Here is a 24,671-nt window from a genome sequence, read left to right as displayed (position 1 = left end):
GTAATTCCAGTGAAGCAGAGGATAACATTTAAATTCTGAAAAATGGTCAAACATTTCAGCTAGTACCAATCTTACTATTTCTTACTTCATTTAAGTAATGGAACTTTTGTTGTGGTCTTTGCTTTGTTGTGCTTTACCTTATTTCTTAATTGTAACTTGTGTTGCTTTAACCTCTTAGATACTTACGTGTCTATGTTCCTATAGATCAAGTTTTAGGATGTATTTTGATGTGTCATTAAAGCTGTCTCAAGGTGGGATGCTGCAGATACATTTCCACTCTGGTCTTAGATTCTTCCTCTGGTCTCCACCTTGGGTTGTGCTTGCACTGTCTCTGTCAACTTGTATGATAGTTTTGTGAGTGGCATCAGGTAATCCTGCCTGAAGACTACTCTTTGCTTTTTCTTGGATTAGTTTTCCTCTGGTTCAGTTGACTCCCATCCCTGCAGGAGTTCCTGTTTGGGAGATGGTGAAAATACCTCACTGAAGGTGACAAGGAATGAAGGATCAGCTACTTTGGCTGGAGCCTGTCAGTAGGTTGGCTTAAGCCTCAAAACTAATTTTTAATCTTGTCCTTTTTTTGCATGGTTTGTATGGTTCCTTTTTGAATTCTCAGATCTTGATCTGATGTGCTGGTCCATTTGTCTTTTTACCTGCTTTTTAAAAATGTTTATTTCTTACTATATTTCTTCTTTTTCTTCTTCATAAGTATTGTTTGTCCTTGTCTTTTATATAAAATCTTTAATTAATTGTCAATTATTTTGTGTTCCTTTATAGTTTATGTAATCTTTCCAAGAGTTTCTACTTACCAGTGTCAAGTTTGTTGGATTCTGTGCTTTGAAGGTTTTTGTTTTATATTCTGCTGCACTCCCTTTCACGATGGACTCGGTGCTCCAAAATCTCACCCATTTAAGACTGTTTTCATAGTTCTTCTTTCAAAAACTGTCAAAAAGTTAAGGAAATTATTCCAGAAGTACTTCTTCAAAGATGGAGAAGGCTAATCCTGCCTTTCATTGTTAGAGTTGCCATGCATAGGACTTGTTCGTCTGAGTGTTGATGATGAAATTACAGCTTTCACAATAGGTCACTTAGCATGAAGTTCAAGTAACCACCAAACAGAAAGTTTATTTAAACAGCTTATTGCAGATTTGATCTAGAAAGAAATAAAGAGCTACACCTGACAGTAAGGTACATTCAGTCTTGGGTTCTCTCAATGTGTCTCCTCATACAGAAAAGGAATTTCCGTAAAGAAATGAAGAGTGGAGCTAGTATCTGGCAGTGGCTTCAGATTCTGCCTGATGCAGTGATGAATGCTGAGGCAGTTGAGAGGGTTCACCACCTGGCAGACGTTTGCATAGTTTGAGACATCTAATACTTGATCGTGTTTGGATAAGCATTCTAGAAATTAGAAAAAGGCTCTAACCTGACAGGATATATAAATACTGTAGTTCTTTGAGATTTTTTTGTTGAAACACTGACACTGGTGGTAAATCTGAGGTTCAGCATGATGCTCTGTGCCAAATAAAATGTTGTTATAACTTGCTTCCAACTGTTCAAATAGGGTTTGTGCACATCTTGAGTGATTTTTTTTTTTTTTTTTTTTTTAAGAAGTCTGGCTATTTCCTCCTTTTTGCCTGTGGTTCCCTGGGCAGAAGAAAGGTTTAGAAAATTGATGATTGTGATCTGTTGGTGTCCTCTTCTTGTACTGTGATCTTCTGCTTGTTCCTGAGATAAGGCACTGTAATGAAAAACTAATAGTGTGCATGATACAGGATAAAATAAAGAGGAGTTAATAAATATAGGTTCCTTATTCTCTTCAAGGAATTGGTCTGGAACAAACTGTAGCTTATTTACTAAAAAATGCTCATTAATTTTTTTAATTGTAAATGTATGGTTGTAGTATACAACCAACTTTGCTCGTGAATCAGTCGTTTCCTTAAAAGCTTGAACTACTTTAAACACAGTTGTTGGGGTGATGTGAGCGAGATGATCAATAGTTTTGTATCTACTTACTGTGCCAAATTTTTCTGTAGTTTACTCTTTCCCAACAATCTCTTAATCACTGATTGCTTATGCCTTAGATGCTGGGTAAATATTTATTAATTTGAATTAATATAATTATTTGGTTGTTGGGGTTTTTTTTTGTGTGTGCTGAAACATCTTTTGCTTAGGATAGATAGTCACCATGTATATGTAGCATGTAGCATGAAAGTTGGAGAACTAGCTATGATGTCCCAGCGGAGCCAGGGAAGAAGGGAGGATTGTCAGGCTGCCTCCATTTGCCCTTTAGGTGTCTTGAATTACCCTCTGTCCCAGTCCAATAGCAGTTTGCCCGTAGAAACCACCAGTACGTGTTTTGTAATGTCACGTATCTGTTTGTCAGCGCCCCTCATTCTCTGCACTTATAATCTAGGCCCCTACCAGGCGTTCACCAAATTCCTCATGAAGCTCCCATGGCATCCTACATGCTGAACTGCGTTTGGCATCTCTGGCAGCATACAACTTCTCTAATCCCCATCTTTACCACGAGACACATCCACTACTTGCCCCTCATACAGTTGCTGCTTCTTCCCATAGTCCATCCAGCATCCTCAAATATTTATCTAATCATCTTTTCCTAGAGTTGGAAGTTTTTGTAACTTACACGTTGCGTGACAGTTCTAATGCTTCATATGCCTTTTGCAGAATCACAGACTGGTGGGGGTTGGGAGGCACCTCTGGAGCTCACCCCGTCCCACCCCCTGCTTGAGCAGGCACCCCCAGAGCAGGGGGCACAGGGCTGCGTCCAGGCGGGGGGTGAATGTCTCCAGGGAAGGGACCCCACAGCCTCTCTGGGCAGCCTGTTTCCTTAGACTAAATAAGAGTGTAAGTCTTAGCATACTTTTTTTTTCTCTGAAGCAGAATTCCTGCTGACTTCTAGAGGAAATTAGCTTGAGTAATGAATTATAGGTTAAGCTGATACTAAATTAATACAGTTTTATAGTCTTTGATTATGTTGGATGTTTTACCTGGGCTGTTGTAGACTTTAATCCCAGGTGGCTGGGGGAATAAGGAATTATTAAACATTATTATTAATTGTTACTAACTAGAACCGGGTTGCACTTTAAGTCTTAAAGTGTATGCAGTAGTATAAAGAAAAAGAAAAAAAGATACAAATTAGCTTTGTGTCACATGTTTTCGGACTTAATGCATTTTGTGAATGTGTGGGTTGAAAGGTTGCCAGGTTGTTTATTTTCACTATTCCTTTGTCTTTGTTGGCTGACTTCTGCATCCAGGATGATTCATTAATGCTGGCTCTAGTTTCTTACATTTTTCCTTTCCTTTACTGATAGCAGGAGTACATTACATTTCTGACATAACTTAAGCCTTGTAAAATGAACCAGTGTAGTTATTAATGGATTTCATCAGCTAATCTAGTGGGTTCAGAAAATGTCAGCATGTGTTAAATACAGTGCAGGCATAGCTGTTTACTTCACAGGCTTTTATATAGCGATTTAACTGTGAATCAGAGTTTTGAGTTGAATGTGCAACAAGATAAATATGTTTTTGAGTAATTTCAGCACTGTTGTTATATGCAAATGTATGTATATGTTTGTATGTGGATTTTATATGAGGATTTAGGCTTTGGTCACCCTCACGCAGATAGGCAACTAAGGGATGCAACAGGGAGTGATAGTTATGCAATTTTACAGTAAGTTACAAAATACTGGTTGAGCTTGTGAGTTTTACACTTGATTGCATTTATAACACTGTGTTAACGCACTTCATAACATGTCTAATGAATTCCAACAGTTTAATGAATCTGCTGGGCACAGTGAGTTGAAATCTGTTGATTACAGTGGGAAGCAGAGACTGAGAAGAGTGTAGAGGGGGACACATGAAACTCTTGTCAACTGTTCATCAGAGCCGCGGATTCAGATATTTTTGCAGTTGTCCATAGATCAGAGGTTCTACCAGCATGGTTTCTGCTTGCTATTTCATGAGATTTTAGCATACTTGTACACTAGGTAACTTTTCTCTTGGTTCAGGGTGCATTTAGACGTATAGCAAACATGATCTAAACTGAAGCTGCTACTGAGACATGTGGTCCCTACCAGGCATTCCTAAAATCTCCTTTTCATGGAATGTAGTGATCATGTGACCACAAGGTGAGTCAGTTCATTTGGATGAAAAGAATAGTTTCCTGACAGATCAGCCAGCTGAATCAACTTAATTCTGTGGACTCATGGTCTGTAGGTGCATGAGATGGGGGAAACAGGGACTGAAAGTCAAGAGTGGGGGGAGGAGCGAGTCTGCCTGCTTTGGTGACAGCTACCTGCTAGATTAACATAGCTGAAACATCAAATTACATTTGCAGATTGCAGAAATGTGTAAAAGAGCATAAGCAGCATTTTCCTCCCTTCCCCATGCTGCTCATTTTCTCCCTTGTGCTGTTGTAGCACACGTGTTAGTACAACCATGTATGAACTAGATTGGGAAAATGATCTAGCTGTGAAGTAACTTGAGCAAAAAAATTCTTGAGATGGATCAGTTCCCTATCAAGTTGCAATGGTCATGAGAGGATGGGAACAGCTGGACCTAGACAGGGAGCTTCTTAAGCAGACATTATTCTTGATGAAATGGATTTCAAACATAGGCACGGACGGATAGAGAAGAGTGATGCTGGTAGAGAGAAACGGACAGGCATGTAGCCTTTGGAGTTGAGAAAAGAGGTGACCAACAAAACCGCTGTTGGGGAAGACTTGAGATAAAATTTCTAGAGAAAAGAAAAAGATCTGGGGGAAGCAGTTTGGGGAGGACATGTGTGGAGACACTTTGGCATAAGAAAGAGATACGTGAATGGTGTTGAAGGAAGGAAGACTGTGGAAGAGCAGTCCTGGCCTCAGAATGAGCTTTGTGGTCAGAGTCTCAGATATAAATGGACCTCAGATTTTAGAAGCTTTCTGTTTACAGAAGCAAATCAGTGATATAATTTTTGTTTTAAAATTTTCTCCATAAAGAACGATGTAAAAAAATTCAAGTTAACATACATGGTCAGTTTTGTGATCTCCAATTCATTGTGTACTGTTGAAGTTGCATAATGATGTTGTCTTTTTTGCCTTGAGGAGTGGTGATGTTTTGTAAGAATTTCATTTGGCAACCAGTATAATAAGCAGTAGATTCTTTACAGTGAAAACCCATTCAATTAATTTTGCTTCCTGGCTTAGCAATATTATAGGAAGTACATTTATGAATATATTTTGGTGGCTTGTATTTTCATTGGATTGCCTGGAATTTTTCTGATGCAAACAGGAAAGATGAATCAGTAGACTGAGGAGTTTTGATAGATGAGAGAAATACTTCAAAAATCAGTACTGAAGAGTCTTAAAAATACATGTGTTTCATACCTTTTAAAAAGTTTATTAGAGCAGCAAAGAAACGTAAGAGAACAAGAAAAAAACAGCTGCTCCTCCTAGATCTTTCTGCTCTGATCAGCATTATCAGTTGTAGATTTGGGCTCAGAGGCGCAGAATGGTTGCCAGAAGAAATAAGATGGGAACATTTCTAGATGGATTGCTTGCAGTTTTCTTCAAATGCGTAGTGGCAAAAAGTTACATAAACCGTTATCTGGGGATTTGAAGAGGAAGGACAGGGAAGAGTGATAGGATACGGTAAAATAAGATAAGGGCTGAGGAACTTGTGTGTGTGTGTGTGTGTGTGTGCACTTAAGTGCTTAAGTGTGTTGTTTTGTGGTTTTTTTTTTTTTTTTTTTTAAGGGAAATAATTAAGATTGAAGAAAATGAACTAAAATCAATTTCAGGGTACAATTTAATGATATAGGGACTATCAGAGATTGCTTGGTTGTTGGTTTCTCATTGGATCTCCTCTACGGTTGTGCTGTCACAGTATTTCATAGGGTGCTCTGTGAACTGTGTTGGTAACATGACCCCCGTTTAAGTCCTGTTCCTGCCACTCTATCCAACTACTGCTATCTCTTTCTACACAGTTATTCTATGAACTGTAGCTTTTATTTTCCTTTCTGGTCCTAAATCTCTCTCTTACGGAGGATCCAAGTTTCCCAACTTCACGTGCTTGTGGCTGCTCTGGCATGCACGTGCATTTTGTAATGCATAGAGGAGGTAAAATCTGTGGCTCTCTGTTCTGTCTCTGTCACTTTCCCTTAGGCGCCCCGCCCCCTTCTGTTGTTAAACCAATAGAATGAGATCTTGGTTGAAATATTTAAATATTTATAGTATTTATGGCCTCAAGCTGCATCAGGGGAGGTTTAGATTAGATATTACGAAAAATGTCTTTACTGAAAGAGTGGTCAGGCATTGGAACAGGCTGCCCAGAGAGGTGGGGGAGTCGCCATCCCTGGCGCGGTGTTCAAAAAACATGTAGACGTGGCACTTCAGGGCATGGTTTAGGAGGCCTGGGGGTGCTGGGTTGGTGGTTGGACTCGATGATCCTAGATGTCTTTTCCAACCTTAATGATTTTATGATTCTGTGATTAAATTGCAATTTTGTTTGTCATGCCTTTACTGCACTTAGTATCTGAAGAAAGAATGCTGTTCACTGGCTAGCCAACTTTTAAGCCATGGATTTGTAGTGAAATGTGACTTTTCTTAAATTTGTTTTTCCTTTTTGATGAGCCTGCATGAAAAATTATACATTTAGTTAGACTTGTGCATTTCATTGTGTGAGAAAATAGGATATGAAATATCCTGTTAACTAAAGAATGTGTTTTACGTTTTGATTTGTGCTAAACTGCTTTTGGATGAAGATTAGTAATCAATAAAAATGAAAGCTGACACTCTAAAATGATTTAAAACAATATCGTTAATCATAGTTACTTGAGAAGAGTTTCAAAATATATTTTACACTTCAAATTAATTATTAAGCTTTCCTGATTTTTATCCCCCCCTCTCCCCGCCCCCCATCATTCCTAGTTGTTTTATCAGCTACAGATGATTTAATTAGCTAAACTGCATGAACTGACTTGAAGGTGGTCCCTTCTGCTTATGTAGATGGTTCAACATTTGATTGATCACTTAAGTAATCTGTAGCTGTTGTACCTAGCCAGTGATTTGCCTCAGTTATGTGATAAATTTTGCCACTCAAGTACCAGTCATATTTTTTTTCTTGTTTCTGTAGAATTTAGACAGTTTTAGTAGACTTAGTCCTTCATATAAGTTTCTGTGTTTTCCACCTTTTTAATAATGCACTTACAGTTTTAAAACATTAAATATGATAAATTGAAATATAAGCATAGAGTTGTTTAATTCTAATTCACCATGATTTATCTGGGTCTGTCTCTTTTGTTCTTCTGTTTCTTTTGTTGAACTATCTGTAGCCTCTTATTTTCTGATTCCAAGATTTACTTGTACCATGCTATTCGCAGGAAAGAAACTGAGAATTAATGGCAAAGTTGAAGAGCAGCTTAACTTTCTAGCTCAAGGCATGTAAATAAAGGGGTCAAAAATTTTACTGATAATACTTTAATCTTTGCTCTGCCTTGATGCTTTTTCAGTCACTTCTGGCAGAAATATTGTGTTTTTGTCATGCATGCAGGGTAACAACATAAAAGTTACTGAAAACAAAAACCATATAACACCAAAACAATTGTAGTTGTGATGCAGTTCAGTTCTGAACAGGAAAATAATTAGTTTTAAAAACAGTGTAGGTTTAAAAACTATTTTGTTCTTCATAATGTAACTTATCCTGGCTATGAGTCAGAAGAACTATAGGAAGGACATTTCCTTTTTTCTCTTTGTATGTATCTTGTATGTTCAATTTCAGTGTTACAGCTTCAGTAAAATTAGTCTTCTGCAGTGACGTAGCTTTCCAAACGAAGACAGCTATTTAAATATGTAAAACATGACTGTGATTTCCCCAAATTGTAAAGCGAGACTTTACAGATGTAAGCCTGTATTTTGAAATGCTCTAGGTCTCAGTATAATTAACTTCTGTTGTCTTGTGTTCCTTCTCTTCACATTAAAAAAATTCTTCTCTTGTAGTTGTGGTGGTAGATTCTGTGCCATGGATTCTGTTCAATATATATATTTGTTTCTTCTCTTTACAGAAGACCAACTTCTTGGATGCTCTATGGGGAGATGCATCTTTGACATGGATTATGTGTTTGGTTGTCTTCTGCAACCTGAGGCAACAGTGTGTGTGCTACGTATGATAGAAGAATTAATTGTGGGAAGAGACAAGGTGAATGGCTACATCGCAATAAGAAGCTGGCTTAAAGATGTTTGTATTTCATGCCAGTAATCCAAGGCTGGGAAAGCCTAGTAGCCCAACAGTCAAAAAATTGCTTTTTTTAAAAACCCAGTTCAAAAAGACAAGTAGTCAATGTATATTTTACTATGTGTTCCCTGATTATTTAGCACTGAATCTTTTATTACACTGAAATCATGGTCTGAGGATTGGTAGACAACGCTCCCCTCCATCCCCAGCACAAAACTAACAACTAAAGACTGTGTCAAGATGACCTCTGAGGAAATGACAGCGTCTGTTCTCGTCTCTGTGGTACAGGGTAAAGTGATACCTGCTCAGTCAGCTGGAGATGAAAATACTGAAAATGCTTTGGACACCAGTGTTATAAAAAGACATACTGCCAGTCCGGGAAGGCAAACCACACATGCTCTCTCATACTTACACAGACTTGAAGAAGAAAGTCTTCAGGGCTCCGTGCCCAAAATATTCTCTCTGGCGAAAGAACAACTGACTAATGACAATAGTAATGAAAAATTCTGGGAGAGAAACAGCTCCATACCTGATTCAGTGGAATTTCTTAATATTAACTGTAACATTGTACAGAAAAACTACAAGAGCAATATCCCATGCAGCCAGTTGTATAAATCTCGTGATCCTTTAGCAGGGAGAGAGGCATGCCTGGAAACTGGAATTCCTGTTTCACTGGAAAGAGCCATGCTTGCTGAAATTCAGTTGAAAATGAATGGACCTTCGGTAAGAAGCCAAACAGCAATAGATAAGAATGATAGCAGTGATACTGATAAAGTGGCCTTTTTTCACTTTCATTGTGCTAGTGAAAGGAATATATCAAAGGCTTTGTGCAGTTTACACAGCGGCTTCATTTTGGATGACTGCTTGCAGCCAGTAAGTGTTGGCAATGGTAACACCACTGGTTCCCCATCCAGCACTTGCAGACTATTGGAGTTGACAGATAATTGTGAGAATGAAAATGGGCAGCAGTTGTATGAAGACACTTTAAGGGATAAGTATCTATGTCTGGAAAGAGCACCGCGAAAGGTTAAAGTGGCATGCTTAGGTCACAACTTCTGTGGAAATAACTTTACTGGAAGAATGCCCTCAAAGCCCTTTCTGAGCCATTTTGATAACTGTGAAGAAGAGATGGAAGAGGATTTTTTTAGAAACAAAAAAGAACGTTCTACTTTATTAATAAGACGTTTCTGTAAAAATGATAAAGAGGTTAAAAAATCAGTTTATACTGGAACGAGAGCAATTGTTAGGACCTTACCTTCAGGGCACATAGGAACCTTTGCTTGGAATTACATTGAGCAAAGGAGAAACAGCAGTGGCTTGAAGCTTTCCAGGATTACCACAGAACAGCTAACTATAATTCAGTCCTTAATAAAATGGGAATTCAATTCCTTTCTTGAGAAGTCTTTGTGGTATGAGGTAAGCTCTTGATAGTGTTGTTTTGTTTGTTTGGTGCTGAGTGTTGTTTTTTTTTTTTAAGTTTTGATACCCTAATGACATTTTCATTTAAAAATCCAGCTTCAACTAGTAAACACGTAGTAACGCTGAATAGGGTACTTCATTTACCCACGTTGTACCTCATGCTGAACACTGCTTTTTAGAAGAATGTATTCTCATCCTTCAAAACTCATTTTGATTTGAAATAGGCTTGGGGTAAAATGTATAGTTTTATATCTGTATAAAATCTATGCATATGCATGTATGTATATACATATATATATTAATGCTTTTAGATACATATTTATATGTAGATGTATGTATAAATTTATACCCTGATATGATTTATCTATAAGAATGTAATATACCTATTAAAAATATATACACATTTTAGATATTTATATTTTAAACAGGAAATGTATACAATATGCATTTAAATTTCTACATGTATGTAAAAATAGATGTATTAATATATAATATATATACATAGATGAATGCATATAGCATATATGTGTATATAAACATTTGATGGGTGTATTAATGATATAATAATTTCATGGAATAAACTGTAGAAGATGGTAAGTGGCAGTATTAGATCACAGTGAAAAATTTTGTTGATCTAAAAAAGAAAGCATAGTATTTCCCCTAAGTTACTGATATTTATAATGCTTCTACACTTGCAAAGAGTTAAAAAAAATTATCTAATAGTTAAATAATGTATATTAATGTGCTGATATTGCCCTGATTTGTATTCTCTGAAATTAGAATTTTTTGTATTATCTAAGTTTAGAATGAAATAATGAATGCATTAATTATTGTAGAAATGACATAGCACATCCGTAATGAATTATTTTAAGTAGTAAAAGATTTTGTGTGACAGTAAAAATTAGAATAGTTGTCTATGGAATATGTAAAAGATTTTGACCACTGGTTCTCAAGGATTCATCTGAGAAGTGTGTACTGAGAAAGGCAGGCCAGCAGGATGGTCACAGCAAGAGAAACTCTTTCAAGAAGAGTTAAGAGAGGAGAGGTTTACTGAGCTTAGCAAAAAAAGGAGGTGTGGTTTTCCTCTGGTAAAATGTGTGAACAGCCTCTAGGGAGGGGAAAGTAAAGGAGAGTGTGGCCGGATAAGCTATGCCTATAAACTGGTCCTGAATAAATGTAGGTTGAAAACTGAAGAAGTTTCTAGCACGTAGTGTTCATGCTCTGCAACAGCTTTCAGTAGGACTGAAATGGAGGAAAACTTACTTATATAGAATCATAGAATCATTTAGGTTGGAAAAGACCTTTAAGGTCATTGAGTCCAACTGTACAATTGATGAAATGGATTATATGAAATTTTGTCAGTGATAACAGAAGAGTGGACTTGGTGGCTCAGGAGCTCCATGGCGGTTGTGCCCTCCAGTAATATCCCCGTATCCTTTTAGAAACTGGTAGTTTTTCTGTTTAAATTGTTGATTGCAGAGTTCTATGAACAAGCGTATGTCAGGTTTTTGTACTGGTTACAAAGCTTGGTGGTGCTGTTCATTATCATGAGATACACTATCCTAGTCAGTGGAAGCACCAACTTGCTGGTACAGCACATGCCCTGCGTAGTGCATGGTCGTGCTCCCATGAAGGGATGAGTATGAGCTACGTATTTACCTAATATGATGTCTGCTCAGTACATTTGTATTATCATTATAACCTTTTTTTGGGGGAGAAAAAGGAGAATATTTTGTAGCTGAGGTCTAGCGTAATTTTTGTTTATATAGGTATGAAAAGGGAAGGATGTGTTTAGGTTTCTTCATTGGGCATTTCCAATTTAAATTGAGTTCCTTGCATGCCTGCTTCACCACGTTCCGCTGCTGCTGCATAGTACTGAATGTACAGCATTTTGGGGTGAGAGGGCTTTAATTTGAAGATATTTTTTTTTTTGTAATACATATAGAAACTCAGAAATACATGTAATAAATACCAACTGAATAATTATTTATATAGGAAAAGTTCTGTCTACAAATGAAAAATAACAGGCACAGTAAAGCACTCTGGGTAACTACAATACATAGAATGTTTTATCATGGTCGGAAAGGGCTTAAAACTGCATGTTACTAAGTCTTTCTTCTTCCAAATGGTGACTACAGATATTTTCCTTACCAACCTCTTTATTTAATCTCTTTATGTATATTATGCATCAAGCATTCTTAGCGTTATTTTTCTGTTATTTTCATGTCAAAAAATATTTCTGCAATAATATTTCTCTGTGTTTATGGCTTATATTATTAGCAGTGTAGATGGTTTTTACACAAACATAGAAATTAACTCTGAATATGACATATATGGACCTGCTGAACATATGCACTGGTTAAAATAATTAATTATGAGCATTTGTAGGAAGCTTTCATGCTAATAATCAAAGGAAGAAGGAGAAAGTAGTAAATGAATGTGGTAATTTGTTCTTTCTTTCCCCTTATCTCACCCTTTGAGCATGCATTCTGTTTGGAACAGCTAAGTGAACAGTAGTTCTGTTCTTCAAGGGGGAAAAAAAAGTTGGAGAAATTAAGTTTTTGTAGCAGTACTGGTGTAACATGGAACAATAGAGACCTTTATGTTTTAAGTAGGAAAATGTGGGTCTCATTTGTGCATATCCCTTACATAAAAATTCTAGCGCTAATAAAGGAAAGGCACTGAACTGTTGTCTTGCTGAATAATTTTTTTTCTTTTGCTACATAGGAAGGTGGGGCTGAGGCTTTGGATTATATATATACACACACGAAACTATGTATTTTTTAAATGTAGCACATGATTACTGTTTATAGGTGCTTTATATGTATATTTTAGACTCTTCTGCTCTGGATTTAATAATGTGTTGTATGAAGAGAGAAGATTTTTATGTTGAATATTTTTTCTAAATTTGCGTGTAGTTTTTGCAGTTACATACAGTGCAGTACTCGCCCTTATCAGAGGGATGCATGTAACATGGCTGTTGTGTCTGTTCATGAGAAATTTGCTTGTCCTTGTTGGAACAGTGCAAGCCCGTCATATTGGTACATATTAAAGATGTCACAAATGCAAAGGATTTGCCACAGAAACAAATAATGAGAGTGCAAGCTTTGCTGTTGACCTGGCACAAGGGGTGATGGCTTTAAACTGAAGGAGGGTAGATTTAGCTTAGATATAAGGAAGAAATTCTTTACTAAGAGGATGGTGAGGCATTGGAACAATTGCCCAGAGAAGTTGTGGATGCTCCATCCCTGGAAGTGTTCAAGGCCAGGTTGGACTGGGCTTTGAGCAACCTGGTCTAGTGGCGGGTGTCCCTGCCCATGGCAGGGGGGTTGGAACTAGGTGATCATTAAGGTCCATTCCAACCCAAACTGTTCTATGATTCTATGAATGTATCCACTACTTGGGTTCAGCTCAGCTGCATCATGTTAGCAACCTGACTAATTGAAGTCAGAGTTTCTGGAATCATTGCACCATCTCTGTCTGTGAGATGTTAGGTTCATAGTGCGGAAGTAAGCTTTTTCTTCCTGGTATGGTGGTGTGTCTGCAGTAGCGGCAATGCAACATGACAAAAGTAGCCAGGTCCACCATTGACCAAGATATTAAATTTGAGCAGCTCTCTAGGCTACTGTGGAGTGATCCTCCTAAACCAGGTAAGTGACCTCAAGATCTCCAGATGACAGCTGCAACAACATAGTTGCAACGCATATAACTGAATTCTTTAGTTAAGCTTATTTTTTAGGCATCAGTACTATCTTTGCTGTGTCATTACATTCCTGATGCTTGTAGTTTGAGCTTTAAGAGGCAAGAATTCTGCTGGTTTTCTTAACTTTGCTCAGATAGAGGTTTGCATACTAATATCTTTCACTCTTCATAGCTGATAAGGTGCTACTGAAATGCCAAATAGCAATAAGGCAACAATTAAAAAAACCCCAACCCTTAATTGCCCCCACATTTGTTTCCAGATAGAATAATTATTTTATTATAGATTTATCTTGCAGGAGTGTTTCATAATTAGTTTAATGATTTGGTATAGTAGTTTAGCATCTGTTAGCATCAGGTATTTATTTTTTCCATGTAGTATCCCATAGTGTTTTTATGCTTCATGTGTAAAATCAATGTAATGCAAGGATTTTTGATTATGCATTGCTAATTTAAGGAGTCTTCCATTAAGATTTCTTGATTTCCATTAAGTTGAGCTATAGTCACTTGGTGGCATCTGTTAACATAGTTAAGGAGGGGAAAAAAGACTCGGAGCTAAAAAATTTCTACTATCCTGTTTTATTAATGTGATATCTAAAATAGTCACCTTGGATAATATTTTTAAAGAAACAGATCCAGGCACAAGTGGTTTTCTGTTTAATAGATGATATTTGTCTGAATCTTATCTGGTTCAGAATTGATTATTAATTCTGAATACATTCTGAATAGTTCTGCACTCACTAAATATATAAATTTGACTTACCCTCTGTGCTAATGATAATAATAATAAGCATAAGAGTTCTTGTGTGTGTGCTGTGTTTCACTCGGATGACTGATGTGATTCGGTAGAACAGACACAAAGCTTGTTGGAGTGGCCACATGAAATCACCTGGCAATAGGAGTCTTACTAGTGAAGTTATTCTGCTAAACACTGTGAGATTCACAACCCATGAAGCAGCCTAAAAAAATAAAATTCTTACAGGCTTTCACTTCTCAGTTCTTTTTAGTGGTTTCTGTAGGAATTTCAGGTCTAGATTTGCTGTGATACCATCTTTCTGTTAGGATTATGTGGTTTTTCCCACAGGTGTCTTGTTCTTGCTCCATATTTTAAAAGATGGAAATCTCTAAATGGTCTTTTACTCTCTTCCCTCCCAGTTTTGCATGCATACCTGAAATGTAAGACTGCTCTCTATGCTAAAGGTCATACTATGCTTGTACTTTTATTTAAAAAAAAAACAAACAAAAGAAAAGATAGTTTGCTATTCTATATTGTGGATTGCAGACAGATTTGGGGTTTGAGATTTTTTGGTTTTCAGCTTTGAAATAAAATTTCTAGTCCGATGCTCTGAGAGGGATTTACAGGAAAAAAAATGACATAAAGCAAATAATCTGCAAGTGGTTGGAGTTCTCCACTCTAACGATAAGGTGTTTTTATCTGACTGTGCATGAGTATTCTGCCTGTTACTAATGTTGTCGTGTTTTTAGGCATAAAGGTTTATATTCACATGTTAAAGAGGTTAGTAGGTATGGATGAACTGGGTTTTGTTCTACCTGGACCCAGTGTTTCTTGGTTCTTTGCATAAGAGTTGCAGTCTTTTGCTTGAAGAAAAAAGTGCATGAGCAAAATTGAGTATTTGGAAAAAAATCAGGGAAGCAAAAGAGAAGCCAAATAGGCATGAAATTATGTTTTCCCTTCAGTAAGTGCTGTAAAAATAAATTGAACTTTGTTAAATGAAGCTCTATACTTATATTTGCTTTGGGTTGAGTTACTCCAGTTTTAAAGGCTAGTATTAAAAATAGAAAATTTACCCTCTGTCTGTAGAAGTAGTCAGTTTTATTACCATAATGTGTGATAGAATCAGAGATAAATCTCTTAATACTTTGTATTATTTTGTAGTTGCCTCATAGCTGTAACAATTTTGGGCCAAATTATGAACAATAAGTTTTAGCTGTGAGCACACTTTGGTACTTGGAGCCAATAGTGTGGGAGTCTTGGCAAGAGCACTATATTATGCCTTCAGTTTTTCCACATTTTCTGACTTTCCTTCTAGTGACTGTTCATTAACTGTAAAGAAGCATGAAGATCTGTTTTAGAAAATCTCCCTGCAGCACATTAAAGAGTTCATTTTAGAGTGTTAGAGTTGGACACTCTTCTGAATTCTTTCTCAGCTGAAGCTAAATTATCTCCATTACCTGTATGAACTGTTGAAAAGTGTGGGTTGTTTACTCTCATATGAGTGAATAAAAACTGCGCTGTATAAAGACCACTCTGTTGGTGGGTGAATAATTAAAACCTGAATTGATGAGATTTCATATATGTTTTAATTTGCCTTGCTTTTCTACAGTCTTTCAGGATCTGTTAAAAGGAATGTTTTCTAAAATGGGATAAGCTTGGGTTGACAATAATTGGTAGGCATACATCTTATCGGTATGAAATTTCAAGAAGGACTTACAGGAAAAACCTCTACTGTAAAATCATACTTGCCACAGTATCTAAGGGATTGTCCATGAGATAAGAGGCTATTTGGTTTCTCTATTTGTGAAAAGTGATTTGATATAGTATGGTTATGAGCCTCTGGTCATGAAGAATTTTGCTTGAAAATACAGTCTGGTGACAGCTTAAAAAAAGGAATAATAATTGAGCATAATACAGCTGTTAGGTACCGTCCAAGTACATATGAGCTGGAGTATCAAGGGACAGGAGACTTCTGAGGGTGCTCCCACACCAACCAAAGCTAATTACATCAGTGCAGCAGTTGGAACCAGCGTGACTCAGGGCAGTGTGACAGCATACAGCTTTCATCAGGAATGTCGGAAGTGGGGCAGCCTTGGAAACATAAACATTCAGCCCTGGCATTTATAACAACTTTTTTTTTTAATTCTCCTCATAATTTTAGAGTGAAATTATTTCGTTAGAAGCGTTTCCTTACCTGCAAAACAAATGTATTGGGCAGTGCACATATTGTCCCACAAATTGTGTGAAAGTATCCATTTTTAAAATGTTCTGAATTGTAACTAGATATGATAATTTTTGAGCTGAGATTGAAGACTCAGTTTTGAGATGTATTAATCAATCCCCAAGCTGAGTATGAGAGAGAAAAACATGTTGGGTTGGCTTGTGATCGTTCTTACCAACAGATAATATTCTTGTCTTCCCATTTGTACGAAGGTCAGAAGAGTCTTTTCATCTCTGGAATTATAATACTTTAAAAACTTAAGATTTCTTCAGTATAGCAAATAATCAAAAATAGATACCTAAAGATAAGTTTGCTGGCATAGTATGGGAACATGCAACAGTAATGAAAAAGTGTGGTTTTATCTTGAAATCAGCACATGCACTTGTTGCAGGACTCCAAATAGTCTAATTAACTCTTGTGAAAGCAGAAAATGTTTTCTTCCCCATCCCCCCTTAGCTTTTCCAGTAACTGTAATGCCTGTTGGCTCTTGTGAACATTTGGACTTCGAATCCACAGTAAAATAATGTGAGCTTCATTTAGGATGATTAAAAGTGCTTCTTATGTACTCTTCATGATTATTTTTATTTTATTCTCCTGATGCTGTAAAAATTGTTTTCAAGAAATCACGACAGATACAGACTTTCATTAGTAAAGTGTGGGGAAAACAAAGGATGTATTATTAGCTGCTCTAGTTTCATGTTACAGCAGTCTTAGTTCTTAAAGTGTTTGAGAGTTCCCTTCAGGTATTGGAGAATGGGTGAAATCCTGGTCATATTGTAATCTATTTAAAATCTCCCATTTGGATAATGTTACTTGGAGGGAGAAAAAAAAGCACGTGCAACGTGGAGCTATTGGCTTCATGGGAACCGTAATTTTACATCAAACATTTTAATAAAGAGACATATGCAAAACTTATATTAAGCAGTTTTAAAACTATAGTTTTAAACTAAAAATATTGTCTATATAAATATGTGTAATACATTAATTCAGGTGGGGTCATTAACTTGATATCTAAAACTTCCTTCAGTACCCTTCATTGCATAAGCTGTTACTTACTGTTCATGTTACCACACTCCTTGGACGCCCTACTTTGGGACTTGAATCTGTTGTCCTAGCGGTTTTACAAACAAGTGATGATCTCATCTGCTCTGTAGACTTAGAAGCAGCTAGTTGTTAGCGAGCTTACTCGGGTTTTGGAGAAGATAAACTTCGCCCAAAAAGTCTTCGTATGCTGTGGCTAAGTTTTCTTTTATCTCAGCAGGCTTAGTAGCTGTGTGCTGCACTGGAGTCTGCTTAAGAGGCATATCCTAAGTTTCCCGTGGGGGAGAAAAACATTTTCCCACCAGTTCCAACTGTTAATATTTGGTAATTTTAGAGTTACATGCACAAGAGCAAAGGAAAAACAAGATGTGGTGGTTTGGGTTTTTTTGTGTGTGGTTTTTTTTTTTTTTTGTAATATATGTAGCCAATCACCACTGAAATGCTTCTAGGCTGAATAAAGGTCTGAATGATAATTCTGAGTAGTTTATCTTTCAGCAAACACATAAGAATGTATCTGAGCCATGGAGAATTGTTCTAAACATGATTGTGAGTTGGATCAAGAAAAAGACCCCTGAGAGAAAACTCTCATCAGTCTTCTCTGTTTTAAATTAGGAATTTATCTTGAGTAACTTTGTAGACTTAAAGCATCATGCTACAAGCTTGAGGCCATTATAGTTCTGACCCTGTGCATGTGTAAGATATTTTACTTTTATATAGGCACGTTATGGTTGCCGTGGGAACCATAACATTGGACTTCCTGTCTGCTGTTTACAGTCTTGGGGTTGCACTAGGTGGCTTGTGTGTGTAAGCGTATTATATATTTTAAAGGGAAAAATATTATTTCATCAACATTCAGAATGTTTCCCTTTTATGAAATTAACTTGTATTCTGGCTCACCTATGTGTCCTTTTGAAACTTACCTTACTTAAAATACATAAAATACAGTCAGGGAGAACTACAGGAGTGCAAAATCTTCTGCTGCATGAAGATTTCATTGCCATCTATTGATTTGTCGCATAAAGGATAAAGGAAGCTTTGGTTGATTAACACCAACTTAGCAGGTTGAGGCTGTAGAAATATAAGTAGATGTTACCAACGTGCAGGAAATATAACATGGATCATATTTAAAACAGCAGCATATTAATTTTCTTATTTTCTGGCAGTCCAGAAACAGAAGGTTTTTTGTTTCTTTCCTTTTTTTTCCCTTTAGCCAACAGGTTGGAGATGGACTTCTATAAAATTTGAATGCTTCCTTTGAGCAAAGTTCTGTAGGCTTTCATCTTTAGCAGGCATTTGTGAATTGTTGCATATTTAGTTTAGCTTGCACAGAGTTTCTTTGCTGTTGGTTTGGAAAAACTGCAAATCCAGCCTTTGTAAATGATGATCAGTTTTGAGTAATTTTTTTCGGTTTTGAACACTTTCCTCATCACACTTCAGCTTTGAACAGCTGTTTCCTGTTTTTTCTCCCAGTGGTTTAGCTGCTGAGGAGATAAATGTGTCACTGTTTGTTTCAGTATTAAAACTACCTTTATAAAATGATGGAAGATTAAAACATAGAAGTTGGACACCACTACAAGTAAAATTATGGTGTAATTCAGAAGATGAAGTATTGTTTGCTGTAGCTAGATCTTTTCTAGATTACAAAGCTGTTGCTACACAAGGAGTTCTTTTGATAGAAGAAAATTAATCCAGCATCGGAAACACCAGGGTGAAGCTTTGTGTGGGGAATTTGGGTGTGTGTGACAGAATTTTTTAAGCAGTTCCAAGTTTTGGTGTTCCTATGAGAATATTTTGATTTATCTGATCTGTGATTTACATAATGACCTGACCATTACATCATATTTGTCCTGTTCAACCTCCCCCTCTACTTTTTGGACTGGTGTGGTTAGGGGAAGTGTTGGTTTTTGTAATCATACAAACTATTTTGGAATTTTAGAACTGAATTTGTATCTGTATTTTTGCAGAATAAAGCAGGGCAGTTTTACCAGGGAAGACGGGGAAGAGTTGGTATATTGCCTGTCTGTTAGGACTGGCTTATGCACTGTCTTTTTTTTTGTTCGTGGTGAACTTACTCCACATCCACACAGATAGCAGCTACATTTTGTCCTGGCTTCAGACACGTTTCTTCAGGACCTTTAAATGAGTTATTTACTAACCCAAAAGGTGTTTACGTAGATAGTAATGAAAATATTGCCCTCTGTCTTCAGTGTTCAGGTTCTCACTATGTAGTATTGTGGAAGGATCGCTTGTTGCCCCTTCTTTTTTTTATCCTCATGTAGCAGGCTGTTCTGTGGAATCCAGCATCACCTGTCTCTTGCTCTGCCTCAGTCGTCCCTGTGATCTAAGTGGTCAGACATTATTTAGTCTGCACTCTCTGGCATGATGGAAAAGCACACAGAGACAGTTGATAACATGTCAGCTCCCATGGCCAGTGATCCTCCTTGGATGCAGGGCGTTAAATATTCCTTACTTGTTAGGTCACTGAGTTTCTTATCACCATGTAGCAGAGGAAGAGCTGGGGTTTTAGCTGTGGTGAAGATCCCAGCTCCAGAACCTTAGAGCATGCATTTGCTCCCCTGGAGAAGGTGCTGTATCCCTCAATTATTTTTTTTTTAATCTTTACCTATTTATAGGCCTTATCCCATACCATTTTTAGGGCCCTGCAGACTTCTGCAGATGCCAGACTTAATAGCATTTACTGAAGGGTATGGTCTGTCAGTTGCTGTTTGAAAAAGACTCGCCCCTGCAGCTTGCATTGCCCTCATTTCCCTATGGCTTTTCCAGGCTCTTTCTCCCCAGGTTCCTTTTGGTAGATGTCTCCAAGCTCTGCTCTCTCTTTCTAGGCTTCCTGACCTTGGAAGTATCCATGGGGTTTCTCATTAAATTCTGTGAGGGGAAGGGGGGAGTGTTCCCCTCCCTGCCTTGAAAATAATGCTATTTTCAAATTTTAACTCCTCCTAACTAGTTTTGCTCTTTTTACTTCAAGCCTATCAGTAGCTGTTCATGTTCCCTAGTGCCATTCTTGAATTTACCTTCAGCTTGCTTAGTATTTGCTAGACTGGTGGTCTTTAGGTAGCCTCCTTTATCCAACTTCCTAATATGTCTCCCTCTAGTTCTCTACCTCTAGACAGTATTTTTCCATAGTATTCACACTTTACTCTTAAGCTGAATCTAAAAGTTAAGGCTGAAGTTCCTTCTTCACGCAATTGTGGGGTCTTAATGGGCGCTCCTGGTTCTATTAGCCTTATGTCCAGCTGCTTTCAGGTCATACAAATTTATGTGTAGCATCTGTGCCATTTATATATTCTATATTTTGGTTTTAGCTTTTCTTTGGTCCTCTTCCTTTCCATGTTCTTTTTGGGGATTTTTTTTTTTTCCAGTGAAGGCTTAGTAAACAGCATTTAAACTTCACATTGGACTATTGATATGCACTTGGTTGTAGTATTACAGTGAAAATGACTCTTCAAAAGAGCTGATATTTTTGGCTGAAGTTAAATGTCCATCTCATCAAAGTGTCATAGATAATAGTACAGTTGTAACTTTTGTCCTATTGTAAAATTGTCAGGAAAAAAGAAGTATTTGCTAATTAGTATTTATACTAGGCAGTAATGACCAGGATTCCTCTGATCCTTGCTTAATTTAAATTTCTCCAGTCTGCAAAGAAACACAAGGAAAACAACAGCCAAGATGAAAGCACATTCTCAGGAAATACCCATGTGGTTGTGACTCAGTGGATACAAGAGAACAAAAACCTAAAAAAACCCTTTTCATTAAGTAAAAGAAGTGGAAATTGATTTAACAGTACTGGGTAGAGTTTGCTAATGAGATATGAAAGGTAGTTAACTGAAAGAACTTGTGAAAAGGAGCCAATGTTCTATGAAAAACTTGGAAGGAAAATAAAAGAGATAGTTGACAAAGAGTTCTTTGAGTTCTGGAACTTTAAAAATATAGAGAGCAAAAACCAACAAAATCTTCTTTCCAAACCTAGCCAGAACTGCTACAGGTTTTGCTGTTTTTCTGTGGAACTGAAACGTATGTAAACCAGTGCTAGTACTATCATGATTGTTATGTACAAAGGTTACTCTTTCAAGTAGAAAAATGAAGAAAATTAAAAGAACCTTGAGAGAGATTATTAGTCATCATTTGGTTTCTGAACCATTATGAACTGAGGCATTCTGGCAAGGCTTGGTATGACAAGGCCAAGCGTGTGTGGCAAGGCTCAGTAGTTGGGCTATTTTGCTAGCTTCTTCGGTTTTTAATTAGATGATATTTTATAGTTGTTTTTTTGTGGTTTTTTTTTCCAGGAATATTTTCTGCCATGGAAAGTATTGGATGACAATAACACGCTTTTTTAAAATGGGTTGTTGGTTCAAAAAATTCAAATCTGCAAGCAGAGATACCGTGTCTCAGGCTTGACAAAAATAAGTGTCAAATTCTTATCTGGGCAACAAACGAAATTAAATAATGAAATAGAATGAAACTTAATTTTGGAAAGCTTAGACTAACTAAGTTTCTTAGAAGATTAAGATGAGGCATATCAGAAAATTCAACACTACTGTTGATAACTTGAGACTCTGTGCTTTCCAGAGACTTAGACTTCCACCTCCACCTCTCTTCCAGAGAGGAGGGGCAGAGCTTCCAAATTTATCTTGCTCATGTATTACCATTATCATGGTAGCAGCAGTACTTAACATGTGCACACGGCAGAAAAGTTGTGTGGTTGCTTAGGTGACATTTGTGTATCATTAACAGCATGTGCACCACAGCTTCGAAACCCATGACTGGGTCCATGATTTGGCTGGATCAATTTTTTGTAGTTTTTGACTGAGATGAGATTATTTGCCTTGTGTTCTGTTGATAAATACTATGTTGGCCCAAATCTAAGACAATCTAGACCATAAGTTGGTTTCATTTTTTGGAGAACAGAAGAAAGAGTTGACATTAAATGTAATTAAAAAAAAAAAAAAAAGAAATTAAAATGAAAAGCCCCATAAGCATTGCATCATCATCCTGTAGCCTGATGCCGCTGCCCCAGCCATGTCCAAATGTCCTGTTTCATTGCCTCCCTCTCCTCTGCCCTGCAACCTGCAGTGCAGGGAACTTTCAACTTCAGATCTTAAAAGTGCTGCCGCCTTTGCTATGGTCCCCTTGTCAGGCATGCTGATTTGTTTCAGTGCTATGAGTAGCCTGAGGGCGTTTGAGCCCAGGGTCCAGCCCCACTAAAACTATGGTTTGCTGAAACTTTGCGGACCTCGGCAGAGTTATTGCAGGGGCTCACACACTCTCCACATCCGCCATTGTATGTCCAGATTGAAAGGGGGGAGAAGGAAACTCTGCTGCTCCTATTAACACACTGGAGCTGCTTATCTCTTAGGCTTGTCCTGAATCACGTCCTAGAGCTTCTGTCTGGGCTGTTTGCGCCTGTGTCAGCTCCAGCTGCTTGTGAGGGGATCCCACAGCTGTACTGGGCAGCTGCAGCTGCTAGGTGAGCAGGGGCTGGATGGCACAGTATGCCTGCAGGATGGTAGAAAAGTTCATGTTTTCCAGCTATTTATTTCTGAAAAAGCCCTTGCCATGTTGTTAGGCCAAAATGTTATGACGTTAATATCTTCAAGACCCCTTAAGACTGGGAAACAACTTCTTAGTGAATTGTCAAGGTTACCATTGTGGGAAAATAAGTAGTTTGGGTGTATTTTTCTCAAATAGGTTCATCAATATTGCATAATATTGAAAGCAATATTCTTTTTCTTCTAGATATTTGCCTCACCATGTTTTTTTTTTTCCCTAGAAGACAGGTCCATAAAACAGAAAATAGATTAAGCACTGACAATTTATTAACTGGAAGTTTGAAACCACACTGTTTTTGTAAGATGGCAGAGTGTTGTTGCCACTGAACATTGTGCAATTTTAATTATTGTACTTTTCTAATTTTTAGCTTGTATAGGCAAGCAAGCACTATAAAAAAGTTACTGATACCAGTTTTTCTCTAGCACAGAACATCTCCATATTGAAGAACATTACCTGATTTTATCTTTCATCTGCTCTTCTGTAGAGGATATCCTTATTAGTATGTCTGTTAACACACATGGTCCAGCTGTTGATCCTCTGCATTTATTAACAAAAGACCTAGGTAAGGGTATATAAGAAACTCTATTTGGTGTTTCCTGCCTGAGCCAAGTTTGATCGTAGGACTTGCTTGAATCAAACGGCTCTAGGACCATGCGACCTTGTAGATCCCTAGTTCAAAGGCTGGCCTGTTTGCTAATTGTTGCAAGTTGCTACTGTCCAACCAGCTGTTGACAAAATGTCAAACATGGTGCCTTCGTCTTAGCCAAATACCATGGACAGATGCAAATGATCTGACCGACATGGGTCAAAGAAAGCATCGAGGTTTGAACTACTCTTTGTCAGAGCTGAGCCCCCAAAACAGGAGGGAGACCATGTGAGAAAGCTTCATTTATACAGTAGTTCTCATTATACTGTTTTTGAAGGTAGAATTCACACTTTAGTTCTACTCTTAAAAATTTTGACTGTAACTTTTTTTAATACAAGCATTTAAATTAGACACCAACAAATAATTATTAGTCTACTGGATAAAACTATCATGGTTTTAGAGATGCTGAATGCCTTGTATGTCTCATAATCAGAACAGCAACATTTAGAAGTCGTAGGGATTTATGGGTTTGATTTTAGGAGTCCAGTTTGAAAATTTGGGCCTAAATTCCACTGAAACACTCTCTGAAAGTGTTGACAAGGTTCCCTGAAGTTCGGCTACAATATCTGCGTAACTGTCATCACTGATTTCCACTTAGACCTGGTTTGCATACATAGATACATGCACGCCACACATTTATACATATATATTCAGATAATAAGTACCTGTGAATATCTGATACGATACCCATAATGATAAAATCTTTGGTTTGCTGCAGTCCTTTTGACAATACAATTCCAACAAAGAACCTGGACAAACTATAGTGGTAGAAGAATCCTTATACTATATTTACACTGACCCAAATATCCGCAAGGATAGTTTTACAGGTATACCTTTTCTGGTAGAACTGTATTAGCATCTCCTTGCTAGGAGAGAAAAGGCTAAAGTTTCAAAACATCTCATAGATGACTATAGGCATTGTAAGTGTGGAAATTCAGTAATTTTTCTGTACTTTGATTGCAGCACATATCTGTTCATTTGTTGAAACTATAAATTCTAAAAGATTATTGAAATCTATACGTTAGAAGAAAAAGAAACAAGGAAGGTCTGATCTTCACCCATTCCGCTGATGTTTGACTATGTTTGAAGCAAAACGTGAAGCATATGCCATC

At 37.3% G+C, this 24,671-nt stretch overlaps 1 protein-coding gene across 3 annotated transcripts in view; it reads left to right on the top strand.

Moving 5' to 3' along the window:
- The first annotated feature begins 8,094 nt into the window (after nt 1-8,094).
- The window catches only part of PLCE1 (phospholipase C epsilon 1), a 142,557-nt gene continuing 125,980 nt past the window's right edge, over nt 8,095-24,671 (top strand). For all 3 annotated transcript variants that reach the window (XM_075108114.1, XM_075108115.1, XM_075108113.1), the window contains exon 1: nt 8,095-9,645. In XM_075108114.1, coding sequence (XP_074964215.1) covers nt 8,470-9,645 — 1,176 coding nt within the window. In that variant the 5' untranslated portion in view covers nt 8,095-8,469. The remainder of the gene's footprint in view (nt 9,646-24,671) is intronic.

Source organism: Phalacrocorax aristotelis, chromosome 12 (assembly GCF_949628215.1).
Source record: "Phalacrocorax aristotelis chromosome 12, bGulAri2.1, whole genome shotgun sequence".
Taxonomy (NCBI): Eukaryota; Metazoa; Chordata; class Aves; order Suliformes; family Phalacrocoracidae; genus Phalacrocorax; species Phalacrocorax aristotelis.
The sequence above is the reverse complement of the archived record's forward strand: the minus strand, read 5'-3'. Positions and strand labels throughout refer to the sequence as shown.